At 37.9% G+C, this 19,254-nt stretch overlaps 2 protein-coding genes across 3 annotated transcripts in view; one reads left to right on the forward strand and one right to left on the reverse strand.

Moving 5' to 3' along the window:
• LOC106059385 (uncharacterized) overlaps window positions 1-8,129 on the forward strand; it is a 19,814-nt gene extending 11,685 nt beyond the window's left edge. The window contains exons 7-8 of the mRNA XM_056042375.1: window positions 3,278-3,608; window positions 7,685-8,129. Coding sequence (XP_055898350.1) covers window positions 3,278-3,608; window positions 7,685-7,863 — 510 coding nt within the window. The 3' untranslated portion in view covers window positions 7,864-8,129. The remainder of the gene's footprint in view (window positions 1-3,277; window positions 3,609-7,684) is intronic.
• Window positions 8,130-9,908: 1,779 nt separating this feature from the next.
• Window positions 9,909-19,039, reverse strand: LOC106054428 (uncharacterized). 2 transcript variants are annotated; one of them, XM_056042215.1, is made up of 8 exons: window positions 18,927-19,039; window positions 17,459-17,570; window positions 16,005-16,068; window positions 14,965-15,102; window positions 14,350-14,539; window positions 12,541-12,658; window positions 10,776-11,220; window positions 9,909-10,088 (listed from the first exon to the last, which is right to left on the reverse strand). In XM_056042215.1, the coding sequence occupies exons 2-8, from the start codon at window positions 17,561-17,563 to the stop codon at window positions 10,000-10,002; spliced, it is 1,149 nt and encodes a 382-aa protein (XP_055898190.1). In that variant the 5' UTR covers window positions 17,564-17,570; window positions 18,927-19,039; the 3' UTR covers window positions 9,909-9,999. The 2 variants fall into 2 exon arrangements, with proteins under 2 accessions (XP_055898190.1, XP_055898191.1); XM_056042216.1 differs by having other exon boundaries at window positions 17,459-17,564; window positions 18,927-18,992.
• Window positions 19,040-19,254: the final 215 nt, after the last annotated feature.

Consider the following 19,254-nt stretch of genomic DNA (forward strand, 5'->3'; position numbering starts at 1 on the left):
GTTTACTGAGTGCCTAAAGGCAGCACGGAAAACCAACTCCTAGATACCCCCTCACCCCCCACTGGTCCACAAATGAGATTGGACCAAAGCGCTCTGAGCATGCTATAAGCATGAAAGTAGCGCTACATAAAAGCTATAAATATATAATAATAATAATACAAGTAGTGTAATAATACAAGTTATGTAGATTTTTTTATAAGTAGGCCTAATTATGTCATTACGTTTGATTTAGGAATCCAACAAGTAATAGTGTCTTTAAAGTTGTTTCTTAGCAGAATTAAACGACTTAGAGGTGATTCTAATGTATAAAGAAATGTTTGATGAGTTCTATTTCCCATTCTACACATTGACATTCCAAAAACACTTGTTAGTGGGTGTCAACGTTCAGTGTGGACATGTACTATTTACATTAGATTTTTACCAAATAATTAAATTCTTACTACCTTTACTATTTTAACTGTGAATAGACCTTGATTTTAATGATATGACTGTATAGAATCTGGCCCTTGTTGTTTAGAGAGAGAGAGAGAGTGGTCCTTAAGGGACTGCAGGCACGACATGGCCTAAATTGTGCCGATGTGCCTCAAATAAAAAATCAATCAAAATCAATCAGTGTGTATTGACGTAGTATTATAATATTACACCTGAGACTGGTTACTATTAGTGTGTCGCGAATGTCGTAGAATGCTGAGTTCGTGTTTCCTGGAGTCACACGTGACAAACTTAAATATTACAGAGTGACTTAAATCCACTTTGGCAGACAAAATATAAAGTTTATTTGATGACAATAATAATACCGCACTTACAGTTACATAGTCCAATAAGTAACAAAGTCACATCCACATCACAGCGGTATCAAATATATCCAACATGTCAAATCCTTCAAAATAGACTTCAAGTAACGTCCGCATAACAGCGGTATCAAATATATTCAACATGTCAAATTGTCCAAAATAGACTTCAAGTGACGTCCACATCACAGCGGGTAACAGATACTTCAGTAATAACAGTACAGAATAATAACTACTAGAAATACATGTCTCAAGTGACCACTGGCTTCGACTGCCCAAAAGATACTTCTTAACTCAAAGTTACTATTCGACTCTCTAAGTCACTACCGTCCAGATCGGACCAAAAGATACTACAGACTGTCCTGGACCAAAAGATACTACCCAACTGCCCTAGACCAAAAGATGCCACTAGACTGCCTAAAAGTCAATTTAGTCATTCTTACTTCCTGTTTCTATATCAGGAGTTTCACGTGTCTTTTCACCCTCTTAACCCGAGGTGAACATTTAACAGGCAATGTCAACCGAGACTGTGACTGTGTCAAACTAGTACTCGTTGATACAAACTATTTTCTGATTCTACGTCCTTTATTTAACAGTAGGCCTACATAGATCGAACATTTATTTAACAGTAAATAGATCGAACATTTATTTACTAACATTTTTCTGGCCTTCTGAGTAGAAATGTCAGTAACAAGTGCATCTGTTTCTAAGCTTTTGTCTGTTTCTCAATGAAAAGTGAAGCCAATCTGCTCTGTGGCATAAACATTCTTTGATCATTTTTGATCAATCGAAATTTCGAAAATAGCCGCTATGCTGAACAAACTGACACAGACAGTGAGATATGACATGCATGCTGGGAAGATGTCAGATAAGACTAGCTAAGCATATTGACATCGTCCAACTCTTGGCCGTTTGCACGAGGAATGAAACTGGGCTTTAACTACTCAAACATTTTGACCATTTTTTACGCCCATGAAATCTGTCTTGTTATTGAGAAACAATGACATCAATAGTTCGGTAAAATAGGTTGATTTCGAAAGTCTATTCTTGAATGTTCTCTACTTAATAATACGTGGTAGGCTCTGCCTTTTAATTTAGTTTTAAAGTCATTCTCCAATAATGTCTAGATCTTGTTGAATTGACTTTCTGCTTGATGTAGATCTTGCTGCTCACTTTCCAACATTTGTGACTCAACGTTGATTGCGCTTTACAATTTAGTACTGGACAATAAGCAGAACAATATTAACGAATTGTTCTTATTTCCACGTATAGTGCTGCAGCTAGTTCTATACAATTCGTTATTTGTTAAACAAAGCATGGAAGTCAGCTGGTCCTCTCTCTTTTTTTTTTAAGCCAACCTTCTTTATATCACCAAATATTTTGTTAACATTGTATTTTAAATACAGAAAAAAAGAAGGACATTAAGCTTTGAAAAACAAAATTAGCAGCTCTGTCGAAATTTTTATTCGTGACCCTTCAGACTATCCCTATAGACCTAATGGACCTCATTCACCAATCGTAAACAAACACCATTTATCCACGTGATAATGTTGATAAAAAAACGAAAAAATAACGCATCACGTGACAGCCTTAGTGTATTACGTAATTTGTATAGAAGAGATAGAGTATCATGTGGCTAAATGGTTTGTTTACGATTGGTGAATGAGGTCCATTGTTGTCGTCACCCCCTTCCCTTTCCTTTTTTATTCCACACAACACTTACCCACATATTTTCTTAACCAACCCCCCCCCCCCCCCCCATTCCTGTAATAGCCCTACTTTTAATGGTTCTGTGAATATATAGGAAACAGAAAGAATGGAATGATTTGACAACTATATCACCTCAAACGCACCATCACATGACAGAAAGAAGTTTTTTATTTTAAAGTAATCCAAGCCGCTGATACACTAGCTCTAGCTTTAAACACGGATTAATGTTTTAAAAGGGAATACAAAGTTTTAAGTATAAGGCTTAGGGCATTTTGAGAGAGCTTTTTAGATTCTTTTTTTTTTTTAATCGGTTGGTACAAAAGTGTTATTTTTTTCATCCCTAAGTTTTCATATGGGCCCCAACTGGTCACGAGTCATTGTTGCTACGCCACAGGCTGTGGGCCCCTAATGGTCGTAGGCCCAGGTTCATTGAACCCCTTCACGCCATGGATGCTACGCCACTGGACATAGCCATATGACATGATCATAAAACCTATCCGTAATAGTAGTTGAATATCTATTGTTTCCTTCTGTAAATCAGTGTTTCCCAAAATTTGACCTAAGTGTACCCCTTTTATAATTTTTGTAATGCTGAGTACCCCTCGCCGCCCCACTTTAGGAAACACTGCTGTAGATAAATTCCCATTGTTTCATTGTTTCATGTGGTTTAATTGTTTCTATATTCTATGTTATTTTTAATGCTATTGTATCTAGACGAGTGACAAACTATGTAGGAGATTGTTAGCTTTTGGGCATTGAGACTTTTTTTTAAACAGATTATGCATTTCGAAGAGGCCAAACCAGGCAAGTACCGCTGCTCTTCCATCAATTATCCCTTTGGGATGCGTCAGGTGGTCTTCTCAAGAATCATCACCGTCAAACCCTCTGCCAAGACGACCACCAGAAGCACCACGGTGAAGTCGACTAAGTCCACCGCGAGCACTACAAAAACTGTCAAAGCCGTGCCCACGCTGAAGCTGAAGTTGGGGGCTATGATGGACCAAGTCACGAACCAGGACATGAAAAACATGAAAACGGATATGATGATGATGCCTAAGAATGGGATGAAAACAATGAAACCAGAAATGACGGTCGGACTCGATGATGGTATGTGTTAAGTCAGGATGTGTATTCTTACGTAACAATGAGAATGGTATGTGTTAAATCATGGTGAGTGTTCTTACCTAACAATGAGAATGGTACGTTTTTAATTCAGGAGGAGTGTTCTTACCTAACAGTGAGGATGGTTTGTTTTAGGTCAGGATGAGTTTTATTACATAACAGTGAGGATGGTATGTGTTAAGTCAGGATGAGTGTTATTACGTAACAGTGAAGATGGTTTGTTTTAGGTCAGGATGAGTGTTCTTACCTAACAATGAAGATGGTATGTGTTAAGTCAAGAGGAGTGTTCATACCTTACAATGAAATGGTATGTGTTAAGTCAGGATGAGTGTTCTTACCTAACAATGAAGATGGTATGTGTTAAGTCAGGATGATTGTTCTTACTTAACAATGATGGTGGTATGTGTTAAGTCAGGATGAGTGTTCTTACCTAACAATGATGGTGGTATGTGTTAAGTCAGGATGAGTGTTCTTACTTAACAATGATGGTAGTATGTGTTAAGTCAGGATGATTGTTCTTACTTAACAATGATGGTGGTATGTGTTAAGTCAGGATGATTGTTCTTACTTAACAATGATGGTGGTATGTGTTAAGTCAGGATGAGTGTTCTTACTTAACAATGATGGTGGTATGTGTTAAGTCAGGATGAGTGTTCTTACTTAACAATGATGGTGGTATGTGTTAAGTCAGGATGAGTGTTCTTACTTAACAATGATGGTGGTATGTGTTAAGTCAGGATGAGTGTTCTTACTTAACAATGATGGTGGTATGTGTTAAGTCAGGATGAGTGTTCTTACCTAACAATGAAGATGGTATGTGTTAAGTCAGGATGATTGTTCTTACTTAACAATGATGGTGGTATGTGTTAAGTCAGGATGAGTGTTCTTACCTAACAATGATGGTGGTATGTGTTAAGTCAGGATGAGTGTTCTTACCTAACAGTGAGGATGGTATGTGTTAAGTCAGGAGGAGTGTTCTTACCTAACAGTGAGGATGGTATGTGTTAAGTCAGGAGGAGTGTTCTTACCTAACAGTGAGGATGGTATGTGTTAAGTCAGGAGGAGTGTTCTTACCTAACAGTGAGGATGGTATGTGTTAAGTCAGGATGAGTGTTATTACGTAACAGTGAAGATGGTTTGTTTTAGGTCAGGATGAGTGTTCTTACCTAACAATGAAGATGGTATGTGTTAAGTCAAGAGGAGTGTTCATACCTTACAATGAAATGGTATGTGTTAAGTCAGGATGAGTGTTCTTACCTAACAATGAAGATGGTATGTGTTAAGTCAGGATGATTGTTCTTACTTAACAATGATGGTGGTATGTGTTAAGTCAGGATGAGTGTTCTTACCTAACAATGATGGTGGTATGTGTTAAGTCAGGATGAGTGTTCTTACTTAACAATGATGGTGGTATGTGTTAAGTCAGGAGGAGTGTTCTTACCTAACAGTGAGGATGGTATGTGTTAAGTCAGGAGGAGTGTTCTTACCTAACAGTGAGGATGGTATGTGTTAAGTCAGGAGGAGTGTTCTTACCTAACAGTGAGGATGGTATGTGTTAAGCGTCACCAAACAAGGTATAGTAAAAAAAATACACACACACACAAAATTAGCCTGTTTTGTAATTCATCTATTTGTTAGAGATTTTATCTATGTCTGCCTGTTGGTGTGGTATGAGCTCAGAACTGTAGTCGCGAGGGTTCCGGGTTCGAATCCTGACAGCTTTCATCCCTAGCGGTCCTATGGAATATTTGTTCTAGGAGGTAATAATGTTCGGGGCATCCTCCGTACCATGTCGAACAAAATCATCTGGCGGATGACTACGAGATCGTGTTGTAGTGCTAGATTAATGCGCAGGAATTTGGGAGTCAGACGGAACCACTTGCGCACTTTTTAGCACTGCAAATTCAAACATGTAAACAATTTTGATGAGCTGTGACCTAGAATTAGGATAGGTCATAAGACCAGTGACCTGTACTGTGCTGGCAAGTTAGTTCAGTGGTACTTTGTGGTCCCAATTATATTATCTAGGCTAATAACTATAGCCTCTAGATGTACAGAACTACTGAGACAGACAAGTAATAATTCTGAGATTTCAGTTGCAACAAAAAAAAAAAGGAGTTTATTTACAAACAAAAAGAAAAAAATCATGAAAAATAATAGAGGCACAATAATGTCTTATGCCGAAAAACCAAAGCGATGGTTTACAATAATATCACACATGCATAAACAATGAAATGACGTCATTCACGAGACACACTACTGTCTCGTATCTAAACAAAAGATATCTTTAAAAAAAAAACATACGGGAGAGGATAAGAGACTAAGTAGACCTATACCATTTACATAAAACAACTTAGTACTAATAAATAAATAAAGTCTACTTAGCTCATTATCGAAATACTCTTCCCACAACATTGGCACACTCCTCTTGAGTAACACAGCAATAGTATTAGTTAAACATTATAGAGATTTAGTTCAAACTACACTGGTCAGTTGAAAGACTCAAGAGAGAGTGGCAATTGTAAACAGTTAACAGGGACTTAAATCAAGTAATAAAGGGGACTAACTCTAATAAAAAAAATAAAGGTAGCCACCCTTATTGTCCCTTTTGTCACAGGAGCTAACAATTCCAACACAAAATAATACATGTTTATGACAATAATAATCCCTGGATGATCAAAAACATGAAACACTCTTACTACCGAAAAGAAAAGAAAGTAAAAGGCCAACAACCAAGAGTTTCTATTGGCTAAAAAGCACTGAAACAAAAACAAGGAGGGGAACAAACATATAAAAAAAATTGAGAACTTCTTTCGGACAAGGCAGGCCCTAGGCATAGGCAAAGTAGGCAGCCGCTTAGTGCCTCCGATTGGTGGGGGGGGGGGGGGGCCTCTGACAGGACTAAAAACATTGCGAAACTTTGTATCAAATATCAAAATCTCAGAACACCAGGGCTCTGCTTCTATTAGCCCAGGGGTTCTCAACCTGTGGGTCGCGACCCCCTTGGCGGTCGATTGACGATTTTCCAGGGGTCGCCTAAGACCATCAATGACCACCAAAAATAAGGATTGTTATTGTCTATTCTTCTATTGCTGTATGTGTGTGTATTGGGGGGGGGGTCGAGGCAGAGTGTGATATTGTAAAAAGGGGTCGCCGAGCTTAAAAGGTTGAGAACCGCTGTATTAGCCGAACTCTAAGTCATTACTATGACTCAAGGCTTTTGTTGACAAATGTTTAAATCTACTTGTTAGACTACTTATGTTTGAAGACCCTTGTTTTTTTTATGAATTGACTTACTTGACTTAATCATGTGCACTCCCAGGGGAGTATAGGGCCGTAACCACACCTCTCCACTATACTCGGTTCTGAGCAGCTTTCTTCATCTTCTCCCATGTCATTCTAGTACCCTCAGCTTCACTGATGACTGACCTTTTCCGGGTTTGCTTGGGTCTGCCCACTTTCCACTTTCCTTGCGGATTCCAATCTAGTATGAATTTTTGTATGAATTGCCTAAATGTATTTTTTTGGTGTTTAATTGGGGCCACCAAAATCGCTTAAGGCCTCAAATTACTTAAGGGCGGCCCTGTTTCGGAAACAACAAATCAAAAGGATGCTGGGATGGATTAAAGAAAATAATAGGTTGTGCCTCAAAATGAGAAGGAGGGGGTGACGAGGAGAAGTAAAACAACGAACTAATTGACTTTTCTGCCCGACCAAGAAGATTTCGTCAACTTAGAAGTAGAAATTTCTAACATTTTAACCAAGGAAAAACAAAAAAAAAACAAACTATAAAGATATTCTTGTAACTGAAGATGAAGTGACCTTATTACTTTGAAGAGTAAATGTAACAAAGGCACGTGAGCCCCATGAACTAAGTGGCTAGTTGGTCCAGCAATGTGTTGTCTTCACAAATCAATGACTAAGTTCTAATGGAAAGGATACTTTCATTTAAACCTGTGTTTCCTGTGTCTGTGTGCGAGTGTGTGTGTGGTTTTCCTCACAGAAACTTGGACAAACAAAATAATTTGGTCATGTTTTTTTTTCTCCATTTTCTCTATCAGGCAAAATGGAACCAATGGCAGGCAGGACACGAGAGCCAACAATGGTAGTGATGACTCCAGGTTCTAGTACTACGTCAACTCATCAGAAAATGTCATTGACCTTGTTTTGGACTATCCTGATGCTTACGATGTGTTTCAGGAAATTTGCGCTCAACCATTTTATTATATCAGTGAATTGATTTATTCAAATTTAAAATCTTCAGTTAATATGATCCAGTTCAGATCACAGAAAACAAAAAGAAAGAAAAAAAAAAGGAACGCTATTGAAACACTGTTGTTAGTGGCTTGCCAGGTCCTCAATCTTTCCACGTCAAGCTGTTGTTCATGAACACAAATGAATATAATTTTGATTGCCAAATAGAATGCTCTTTTACCTTGAGTTAAGTTTGTGTTTTATCGAGGTCTTGTTTGGTTGTCCTCAATAAAGAAATTTGTTGTCGACATACACAGTAGACTTCGTTGTTGATGGATAACATTAAAGTAATTGATACGTTTATTTCTAATAAGATTGTAATAATAATGATAGTAAAGGCAATGTCTTTCGGTGCCCAAGATTAAGAATAAGTGCATTGCTTCACATCACTATGCAAACCCAGTTGCGACCCAAATATTTTTCCACACGATGCAGACAAAGTCGTTGTCCGCTGGTTGTCTATATATGTTTCTTTGCATCTTCTGCGCCTGTCTTCCACATAGGCTTTTCCTTGGTACCCAAATGTGTATCCCTCGGCACTCGTGAGAGCTCTCCAACTGTCTCTTTCAGAGACCATCTGCTGACAGCTACTTTCCTCTATGTAAGTGAGGGCAAAACGGCGCTGAGTTTATCATTAGCGCTTACGAAGAGCCAGAAAGCGATCCTTTCAGTCGGACTTCAACAGCACGTCGCAACAGAGATGCTTCCATCCACAAAAACTCTATCTCGATGAAAAAGAGAATAACTGGCAATGGGGTTTGTCGAAAGTTTTCCAAATGTCACATCTCATCTCATGCTCACAGATAATGTGCAATGTTTATTTATATCATACTATTCTTGTAAGCAGCGTAGAAGATGTCCAAAATAGATTGACGGATGAGTTACTCAGTTAACTTTGAATAATGTCCGAAGTTGAACCAAATTAAGAAGAACTATTATCAGAACACTGGTAGCTACGTGCATCGCGTACGTTAGTTAAAGTTAAAATCAGATACTAAATTTCTATATCTTCTCAATAAAAATCATTATGGCCGGTCAAATGTTTCCCTCTAATTTCTGGCCCACTCCTGAAAAAGTTTTCCCACCACTGTTTGCGTGTGTGAGGCCCCCAGAGCTCAAAGAACTTCCTGCAGGGAGCAGGACCAGGCAAAAGAAGAAGAGGCAAACAGGGAACGCGATAGAAAGACATCGAAGAACAGACGGACCTGAAAAAATAGGCTAATAAAGGCAAACGACAAAGGAATGGAGACTAACGGTTGACCGATCATGTGTGGTTCCTAAACAGTCCAACATTATAAGTGACATTTAAAGGTGAAAAGTCTGTGAATTAATTATTGCAAGCATAGAGCTTGTTACACTTGAACATTGATAGTTTTGTTTTTTTTCACTTAGATAAAAAAAATCAAAGGACGAAATTTCAAAAACAAAATTTCCCATGTAGATCTATTGGTAGAATTGTATGTATTTTAATTTTACCCAAAATTAAAAAAAAAACAAGCAAAATATATACAACTAGTCGACATAAGCCGCTATTTTGCAGGGCCGGCGTCTACAGTGAGCCCCGCACTTTCAAAAAATTATCTAAAGGGGAATAACTTCATCAAACTATATCTACCAATAATGTACAAGTTATTTTCGTTATTCGATATGAAATAAAATAATTCATTACTAATAAGTAATAGACTAATTGAGTATTTTTGTTTATTGATTCTTTTTTTTTTTTTGGTGAGGTACACTAATTAATTATTTAAAATATCAACTTGATCGGAGAATTCGTGAGGGAGAAATAGCGTTAAGAATTATTTAAGGTGATTAAACCCAACAAAATAGCTATATACTCAAATACTGGAGTATTAGTTACCAGTAATTAATTGTCTAATTGACTACTTTTTTTTATTAATTCATGTCCTCTCTACGTCAATGAATAATTGTGCGAAGTTTCAGCTTGATCAGTGAATAGGTAGGTGTGGGAGAAATAACTTGCGCACATTTTTGACCAGACAGACAGAGTTAATATAAAAATGAGGTTCAACTATTTCGTATATTTATTACATTCGCTAAAAAAGAGAGCTTTTATAAGGTGTTTAATTATAAGCCTCAACGCTTAGTTCCAGCGGTAACATCAGTACTGTGACATGACCTGGCTGAGCAGAGTCTGAAGAAGGACCATCACGCCTGACACACGCCAACGAAATCCTACATTCGGGTTGTCTACAAGAGGGAAATAAAAAGAAAAATATTTTTTTTTACATATTTATGAATATTCCGTACCCACGAGGTTTACAAACTTGTCATTTAAAGTTTCTTGTTTAGAGCTAGAAGTTATATAGACGCTTTTTCTTTTCGAATCTTTTAACCCCGTAACAAATTTTCTAAGAAATTAAAGTTCAAAGTAATTGCATACATTAATTTCTTTATCCAAATTTGTCCTCCTCTAATAAATACATTCTTTTTTGGTGTAAAGCTCAGTTGTCCTATCTAAGTCAACTCTGTTATGCTCCACTAAATGCTGACCAAACAAATGTAGAAGTAATTAAAATTAACAATTATAATAAGGTTGGTATTCGAGTCCGAAGATTAGTTAGGAATGCAGTATTTCCCGTGGCTACGCAGCCCCAGCTGTGACCTGCATATTTTTGCCACAACCATAGCAAGCATAACCATTGTCCGCCTGTGGTTGATTAAGATTTTCTTTTCGCCGTCTACGTCTGTCCTCGGCAGCGGATTTTCTTTTGTCTCAAATGTGTAGCCCGCGGCCTTTGTGAGTGACCTCCAGCTGTCTCGTTCCGAAGCCGCATACAACCAGCTGCTCTCTTCTATGTCAGCTAAGGCAAGTTGGCGCGTAAGCTGGTTTTTTAAAGCGTTACTTATTTAAAACCTAAAGAATGTCAGAGTTACCTTGTACTGAGCGTTTCTTTAACTGTATCCTATTCAACAAAGTAGAGCCTCTTTCTAGTTTCACCGCCTTCACGTCTGCAGCATTGATTTGGCTGCCATCTTTATGACGATTGCCTCGTTTTAGCACCATCTTGTTCTCAGATCTTCGGTTCAGTTTCTTAGAGTAATTTACATTAGAAACGAGCTTGTATTTTACTGCGTGGCTAGGGAGGACAACTCGTGGTCTGACCACACTGCCTGTTGGCTGATGTAAAGTCAAGTTCGTTTTCCTAGATGTCACGTCGTTTAAATTCGACTCCTGGTTACGAATGCCGATAGAGTCAAGCATGGGTTTTCTTAGTATGGTGACTTTCTTGTCGGATGGAATCACCATTCTCTGTCGGAATACGAAGGCAATTGCCTCACAGATGTAAACTCCGGCCACAGCGGCTGGCATGGTCAGTTTCTGAAAATAAAAATAGATGTTACCAAGTAAGTACAGAGTTAATTTATTTGACTCTTTGTCATTGGCTGGTTATTGTCTCTCAATAAACTTCAAATATACGGATTCGTTAATTTATACACTCAAGTGACGCAATTTTAACTTAAAGATTGAAGCTCGATCTATTTGAGTTCCTGCCACGCACTTCAATAGAAATCCAAAAACTTTGAACTAAGAAATCACAAATCACTAGTGTCACGATGGTATTGTCTCGCTAAGACATTGCTTGTAGTTCGAAATAATTGAAATAGATATGCACTAAATGACTTACTAGTACAATTAACTCATAATTATTAAGTACTACTGACCGATAAAACTGACCTGATAATAATTAGATACTACTTGACCGGTAGAACTGATTCGATATTAATCAATTTATACTGACAGGTGGAACTGACCAGATAATACATAATTTGTACTGACCAGTAGATATGACCTGATAATAATTTATATTGACTGGCAGAGCTGAGATTAATCGATTAAAACGCACATGTCTCTTCTTTAAGAATGTTTTAAGCCGGTCATTTAGACTTAATTACAAAATAACTGACCGAAGTCTGAACTTGAGGCTTCGTTTTTGTTGTTGTTGTTGTTGTTGTTGTTTTTTGTTGACTTGATTTTGTTCAGACCCGCTGTGCTGACCACATTCGTTGCACTTATTAAATTTAATAGTTGGTCCATGAAACCTGAATTGGATTCTTTTAAAGGCCTCGAACTAAATAATGTACTTTTTATGACTAATTATTCGTATCGACAATCGACAGACAAATATTTCACTTGACTAACACTATTAGTAAAATCACTAGGCTTAAGAGATACTTATGTACAGAAGGCTAAAAAAGTAAAGTAGTAATAACACATTTAACACTAAACCATAACTTACGAATACAACGAGAGAACCTGATAAAATATTTAGAAAGAAGCAAAGATAAAGAATGTGCATTTCTTATTCCATATGCTAGGACGATTTCGAATAAGTGCCCCCTCCTGCCTTAGTGACATTAGTTCATGAAGCAGTCAGAAACAGAAAACCATTGACCTAGTAGAGTTGAAGTCTATCAGATTAATGTCTCAGTAGAGTTTAAGTCTCTTAGACTAATGACTTAGTAGAGTTTAAGTCTCTTGGTTTAATGACTTAGTAGAGTTTAAGTCTCTTAGACTAATGTCTTAGTAGAGTTTAAGTCTCTTAGACTAATGACTTAGTAGAGTTTAAGTCTCTTACATTAATGACTTAGTAGAGTTTAAGTCTCTTAGACTAATGACAATACATGGCCAGACACTGACCTCTGTAGGAGTGTAAAAAAGTTCCAGGTTGTACACAAGGGAGAAGGCTCGTATGCCGAACCTGACTTTAGGGTATCCGTCGATAGTGGAACACGTGATAGTGGCCGGCTGACCTTGGCTGGGAAGTACATTAGCATTCAACAATAAATATACCAATTATACCAGAGGTTCTGAACTTTTTGTGTTCCTGGACCCTCTAATATTATTTCCGACTGGGCGGCGACCCCCAACCGTTAATTTTTGTGGTCATAGTTAAATTTTAAAATTCAGACTTGCATTTATTTACTTTTCTTTTGCGTATTCACTATAGACATACTTAAGTGACAGTTTGATAAATATAGTGGAGTATGGATAAGAATCTTTGATACAGTCAACTACATTGGTACAGAAATAGTGTTTCGACAGCTTTACAAACAATCCAATGGTAATGCCAAGGTTGAGCTTGTTTCTGTTCCTCCAGATCTGGAATCTAGTAGCACAACGATTATCACCGTCTGATCAACTCGGCTTCTGAATTTGGACTTAACTAACAAGCTAGAAAACCTTGGTACGCAAAGATTTGTTCTTGGAATTGGAAGAAGATGGCGCAACACAATCTCAAGCAGAACGGGATATAAACTATTTGGAATACCAAGTAGCGTTGAAATATGCAGTTCAAATGTTACAGCACGTTAGAATGGGAAACAAAATCTTTTAATGATGAAGAGACAAAATATTCAAATTTCCTGGGGTCTTAGGCGACCCCAGAAAATTTGACATTCGACCCCAAATGGGGTCGCGACACACAGGTTGAGAACCTCTGAATTATGCAACTGTTTCTTGTAAGAAATAGATCAATGTCAAAGAACAAAATATAAATGGAAAAAAAAACTGATAGGTAAATAAATAAATGAACAATGAAATGTATCGTACGACTTTGAAAGGATCTAGACAAGTGAAAGACAGACATTTCAATGAACCACATTTCTACTATCTTTTTAAAAATTTTTATTCACTTTTTCTTTTGACTTTTTAAGAGTCCAATGTTTAGATCCCTCATCATTGAGCTGTTCTTTGCTACACCTGCTATGACCACACATTTTTGTTTTTATAATGTCAGTTTTATTTTTGTGTTATTTAAAGACACAAGGTTAAAGACACAAGGTTAAAGACACAAGGTTAAAGACACAAGGTTAAAGACACAAGGTTAAAGACACAAGGTTAAAGACACAATCTAAGTGTCACATAGCTACGTTAAGGATCTTCATTGTTTGAATTAATAGTTTGAAGCTCCGGCAACGATTTTGTTTGAGTGTTCAGTAATTGTTTAAAACAGAATTCTACACTAAATTATAACATCAGAAACTTTTTGCCTGATCAACACAATGCTATCGTAACATCAAGACATCTTGACATCAAGAACTCAAATTCGAATGATCTTTACACCAAGAAACCAGTTTGGTTGGTTGAGAAGAGAACAATGATCCACAGCCAGACTTAGAATCAGCCGGGTCTAGAATGATGTCCATAGTTTCCTAAGTTACAATGACCCAGCCAGACTTACACAGCATCAGGCGAGTCTAGAATGATGTCTATATTTCCCTGTTACAATGACCCAGCCAGACTTACACAGCATCAGGCGGGTCTAGTATGATGTCTATATTTCCCTATGTTACAATGACCCAACCAGACTTACACAGCATCAGGCGGGTCTAAAGTGATGTCTATATTTCCCTACGTTACAATGACCCAGCCAGACTTACACAGCATCAGGCGGGTCTAGAGTGGTGTCTATATTTCCCTACGTTACAATGACCCAGCCAGACTTACACAGCATCAGGCGGGTCTAAAGTGATGTCTATGTTTCCTGGTCCTGGTGGAAAGTGGTAGTGCACTTTAAACTTCCGGCACAGAAAATGGTCACAAGTTAAGTTCCCGTCGTCTGGATTATCTGGATGGTCGGCATACAGGACAATGTCCACTCTAGGGTGGCCAGAGGGGTTTTCCGTATCCATTCGTTCTACAAAGAAAAAAAAATAGTTTGATGCTGATGTTCAACAATGGGAAATTTTAATCTATAACGGATAACTATACATAGCGACAGGGGGGTAGCTAGGAATTTCCCATCGTTTTGGGGCCCGGGGAGCTTGACCTCTTTAGGGGCTTCTGCATTTTGAGTAATATTTAATTTTTAATGTAAAAAAACACTCATTTGGGGGCCCCCTCAAGTGGGAGCCCCGGGGGATTTTCAAATTCTCCCCCCCTTCTCCCCCCCCTAGCTACGCCACTGCATTTTATTTTCGGGTTCTTTAGGGGCGCCTCTGAGTCCACCCAGCTCCAATGGGTAAAAAGTAAAAAACTGGCCAGCACAACGACCAACCATCGTCACGACAGTCCAAAGCGTATACCGCACGACAGCCGTCCTCATCCATGATACAAACTTACGATTGACAAACTTGAAGGACCGGGACATCTGAGAGCCGCACGACATGTTGTAGATGCTGCTGGGATAGGTCATGATGAGTTTGTTGTTGACGTACGCTTTGAATCCCAACGACAGATTGAAAGCCCAACTGGCCAACGCTGCAATGACAGAACAGCAAGAGTACAACACTTCTCCAAAACGAAAACAAATTCGGAATAAGAGCATGACCGAAACTTAGATATAGTTCAAATATATTTTGGATTGAATTTAAAGTACTGCACTTATCCAAGTGTTACTGTTCATGTTAATCATACATTCAAATCGTGTTTATAAAGTGTTTTTTTTTCTCTACCAAATGCCTTGACAATTACTATTTAGACAAGCTGAAAATTGGGACCAGTGAAATAGGCACTTGCGGATGTCACCAGAGAATGCCGACCATGTTCTTCAAAGCTGCATACTCTATCGAGAGGGCCGAGCAAGGCACTGGCTACAAAACACTCCTCTATGATAACTACACGGAGAGCTGCCTGATCTGGACATTACTGTACAGTTTATCTCAATAGTCAATTGAACCCTCCAACATAAAAGTAAATAGGTAGAAGAGAAACTGTTTAGACTATATACAGTACTAGGTCTTTAATTACAGACTGAATTTTATAAAATATATTGCACTTAAGTATTTCGTCTTGCAATCTCTCTCTCTCTCTCTCTCTCTCTCTCTCTCTGTATATATATATATAGTTGAGTCATGTTTTACAAAGCTTATATCAACTCAATCTGTTTGATTAATTATTAGCTTATTAATGATTAGTAACTAATGATTTTCTTAGATACCAACATTCCTCTTTTTCGATATCAAACAAACTAATTAATTGACTAATTTATTGATTCATGTTTGTTAGGTTCAATAAATTATTGTTTAAAATTTCAACTTGATCCGAGACTGGGTGTGGGAGAAATAAAGTGTCCAAACTTTTTACCAGTCAGACAGACATAAAGACAAACAGAAACAGTATAAGCTTTGTAAAAAAAAACAAAAAAACACCTCTTTACTGACCTTTAAAATAAACTTTACTTCCTAAGTGTCTCGGATGATTTGGTCCTAGCACGTCAGAAGAGGCCTGGGAAACACCGTTAAGAAAATTATTAAGTAATTAGATTTAATTAGATCTATGATTTAAATAAACACACATTTGATCCAATCTATTATATTTTATGTTATGAGAAAATTACCCCCCCCACACACACACACACACCTTTCGTTATTTCACTTAATTTGACATGCCATTTATAATAGGATAGATAGTGAACTGCAGACGTCAGGAGAATGCTTGTATACATCTAAAAATGCAAAAGATTGCATACAGCGCTCCCCAGACCCCCCAAGCTGTCCAAGAGGTGGGTCACTAGCACATTTGGTTTTTCGACGAGCGTTAAAAAAAACACTGTTCTAAAGTTATATACACGTCTTTGTACATATCTGTGGCATTGTACGTCTAAAGAGAGGTCTTTTACCCTTGCAATTTCTTGTGTGACTAAAGAGGCCAATCCTTGATACACAGATACGGTCACAGGTCAGGCATCTGTAATCACCAGGCGCCGTTGCATTTTCATCCTTCTTTCTGCTTCTGTTGTGTATGACATCTGCAATTCAAGTCCCTTCCTTTATGCTCTCTCTCCATGCGGATATATCCAGTGCCACCTCTTCCCATCTGCTAGTGTCGATTTTGAAGAGCTTCATGTCGCGTTTGCATACATCAGTATAACTTAAAAGTGGGCCATACAGAATGTCTTGTGGAAGTCGACCTACTGGCATTCTATGAACGTGGCCAAGCCAGCCAAGGCGTCTGCTGCTGATAACACAGCGGATGTCCTGGCACCCTGCTCTTTATAGCACTTCCTCATTGAGCAAGTGTTTGTACACAGGGTTAGGGTTTACGTGGATTTGGAAACAAATCACCCCCCTCTTCAAAATTTTTAGATCCGCTCATGTGCATAGTATGCGTGGCAATGAGTACATATAACAAGTTTGTATAAATCAGGTTAACTCTTTTTCTCTGTAATTATTTACCACATTCTGGTGGAATCAACGTTGGTATTGTCAGTTCGGAGAGAAAGAGTTAATTAGGTTAAGAAGTTTCAAGTATCTGTATGAACGTATATGTATTTTGTTTCAATGTACATTATGAGACTTTATGAAGGAAATGAGAAAGAGTTATGCTTAAGAATTTGGAGAGGTCTTATAAAGATAAATAATAACGTATAACTACTAACTTAAGTATAGCGCCCTGCGGGAATCGTTTTGTTTGACATGTTTCAGATGTCTGTTCAGAACTGAAGATTATTACACCACTAGCTCAAACCTCTCGCATGTCGGTGGGGGATGGCCTTGGCAGGGTTCAAATCAGGGACCATGGAGTCTAGAGCGCATACCACTCGACAGGGAAGCCATCCTAGAACGGAACAGCGGCGATAATGGAGGAACTATTTTATCCAAGCAGACAAACTCACCTGGAAGTAGGTGACACAGGTACAATTGAGTTGACCTCGCCCACAGCTCTCAGTCCAGCGGACATATAGGCAAGTGATGTAGACTAGCTTTGTAACAAAGTACATCCTGAAACTGTCACGTTTGTAAAGCATTGGGATACATATATACAAAAATATCCTGATAGAAAAGTGATGTGACATAAATATCCTGATAGAAAAGTGATGTGACATAAATATCCTGATAGAAAGGTGATGTGACATAAATATCCTGATAGAAAGGTGATGTGACATAAATATCCTGATAGAAAGGTTATGTGACATAAATATCCTGATAGAAAGGTGATGTGACATAAATATCCTGATAGAAAAGTGATGTGACATAAATATCCTGATAGAAAGGTGATGTGACATAAATATCCTGATAGAAAGGTGATGTGACATAAATATCCTGATAGAAAAGTGATGTGACATAAATATCCTGATAGAAAGGTTATGTGACATAAATATCCTGAAAGAAAGGTGATGTGACATAAATATCCTGATAGAAAAGTGATGTGACATAAATATCCTGATAGAAAGGTGATGTGACATAAATATCCTGATAGAAAAGTGATGTGACATAAATATCCTGATAGAAAGGTGATGTGACATAAATATCCTGATAGAAAAGTGATGTGACATAAATATCCTGATAGAAAGGTGATGTGACATAAATAACCTGATAGAAAATGTTGTTGGCTAATGCGTAAGTGTGAATAGACTGGGGAATCAATTAAACACAAAATTTGCGATCTAACTGCCCCTAAGTACATTGTGCGTAGAATGTCAGCTTTGGCACCCCACGTTGTGCAGGCCAGCTTTCTGAGTAACGTTAATTTCTCCGAGGCTTTCTTTGTATATCCTGGACATGCTGGTGCATTGCCAGTTTTCTATCCAGGGTCACCCCTAGATTTTTTGGCGTATTTTCACGTTGGAGTCGCAGCCCACCGAGTTGAAGCTCGAATGGAGCCTTAAGAATGTTGATTCCCAGGCTGAACAAGGACCAGGTCGTTTTGGCAACAACGATTTGTATCTGACATTTTTCGCAATACGAAGGAGATGGTTTGGAGGTCTGCTTGTAATGCCACCTGAATTTGGTCGGCTTCCTTCCCGGTTGACCAGAGGACAATGTCATCCGCATATAGCAGTTTCTTTGACCGCAGTGAGCTGGGCAAATCATGCCACATCACCAGAAAGTCTCTCAGAGGAAACTGATAAAGAGACTACATTGAATTTTGTTTCTCTTTAGCGAAACTTGACCCTGGCAGCGCCAGAGATTGAATACTCCATCGTTCCTAACACAATAACAATAATAATAATAATAATAATAATAATAATAATCTTCGAGTCCGAAAATTAATGAGGCTACGCTGTCTTTTGCAAATAGTAATACTAAATAGATCTAGATTTTCTAAAATAGTCTGAAATTGTAAACAGCTACTGTATTTACCCTTATATATAAGTACACACTACCCTGACGTGATATGCGCTATACGAAATAATAGGTTCTATACATTGTTAATTATGATCTAGGTTCACAGTCAGCAATAAACAAACAGCAACCATTAGTGTCATGGCGGAGAATGATACTTTATTATATTGAACGCGTGCACCTTTGCGCACCATATCAACATCCCCTTTTCTTTAAAAAAAAAATAAAACATTTCGGGGAGTATCATAGAAAAAAAATAAAACAACAACAACATAAACAACTAAACGTAACATACATGTATACGCTTCAATCAATATGAAACATATCACATTTAAAAATCAACATT

Source organism: Biomphalaria glabrata, chromosome 9, assembly GCF_947242115.1.
Source record: "Biomphalaria glabrata chromosome 9, xgBioGlab47.1, whole genome shotgun sequence".
NCBI classification, from domain to species: Eukaryota; Metazoa; Mollusca; class Gastropoda; family Planorbidae; genus Biomphalaria; species Biomphalaria glabrata.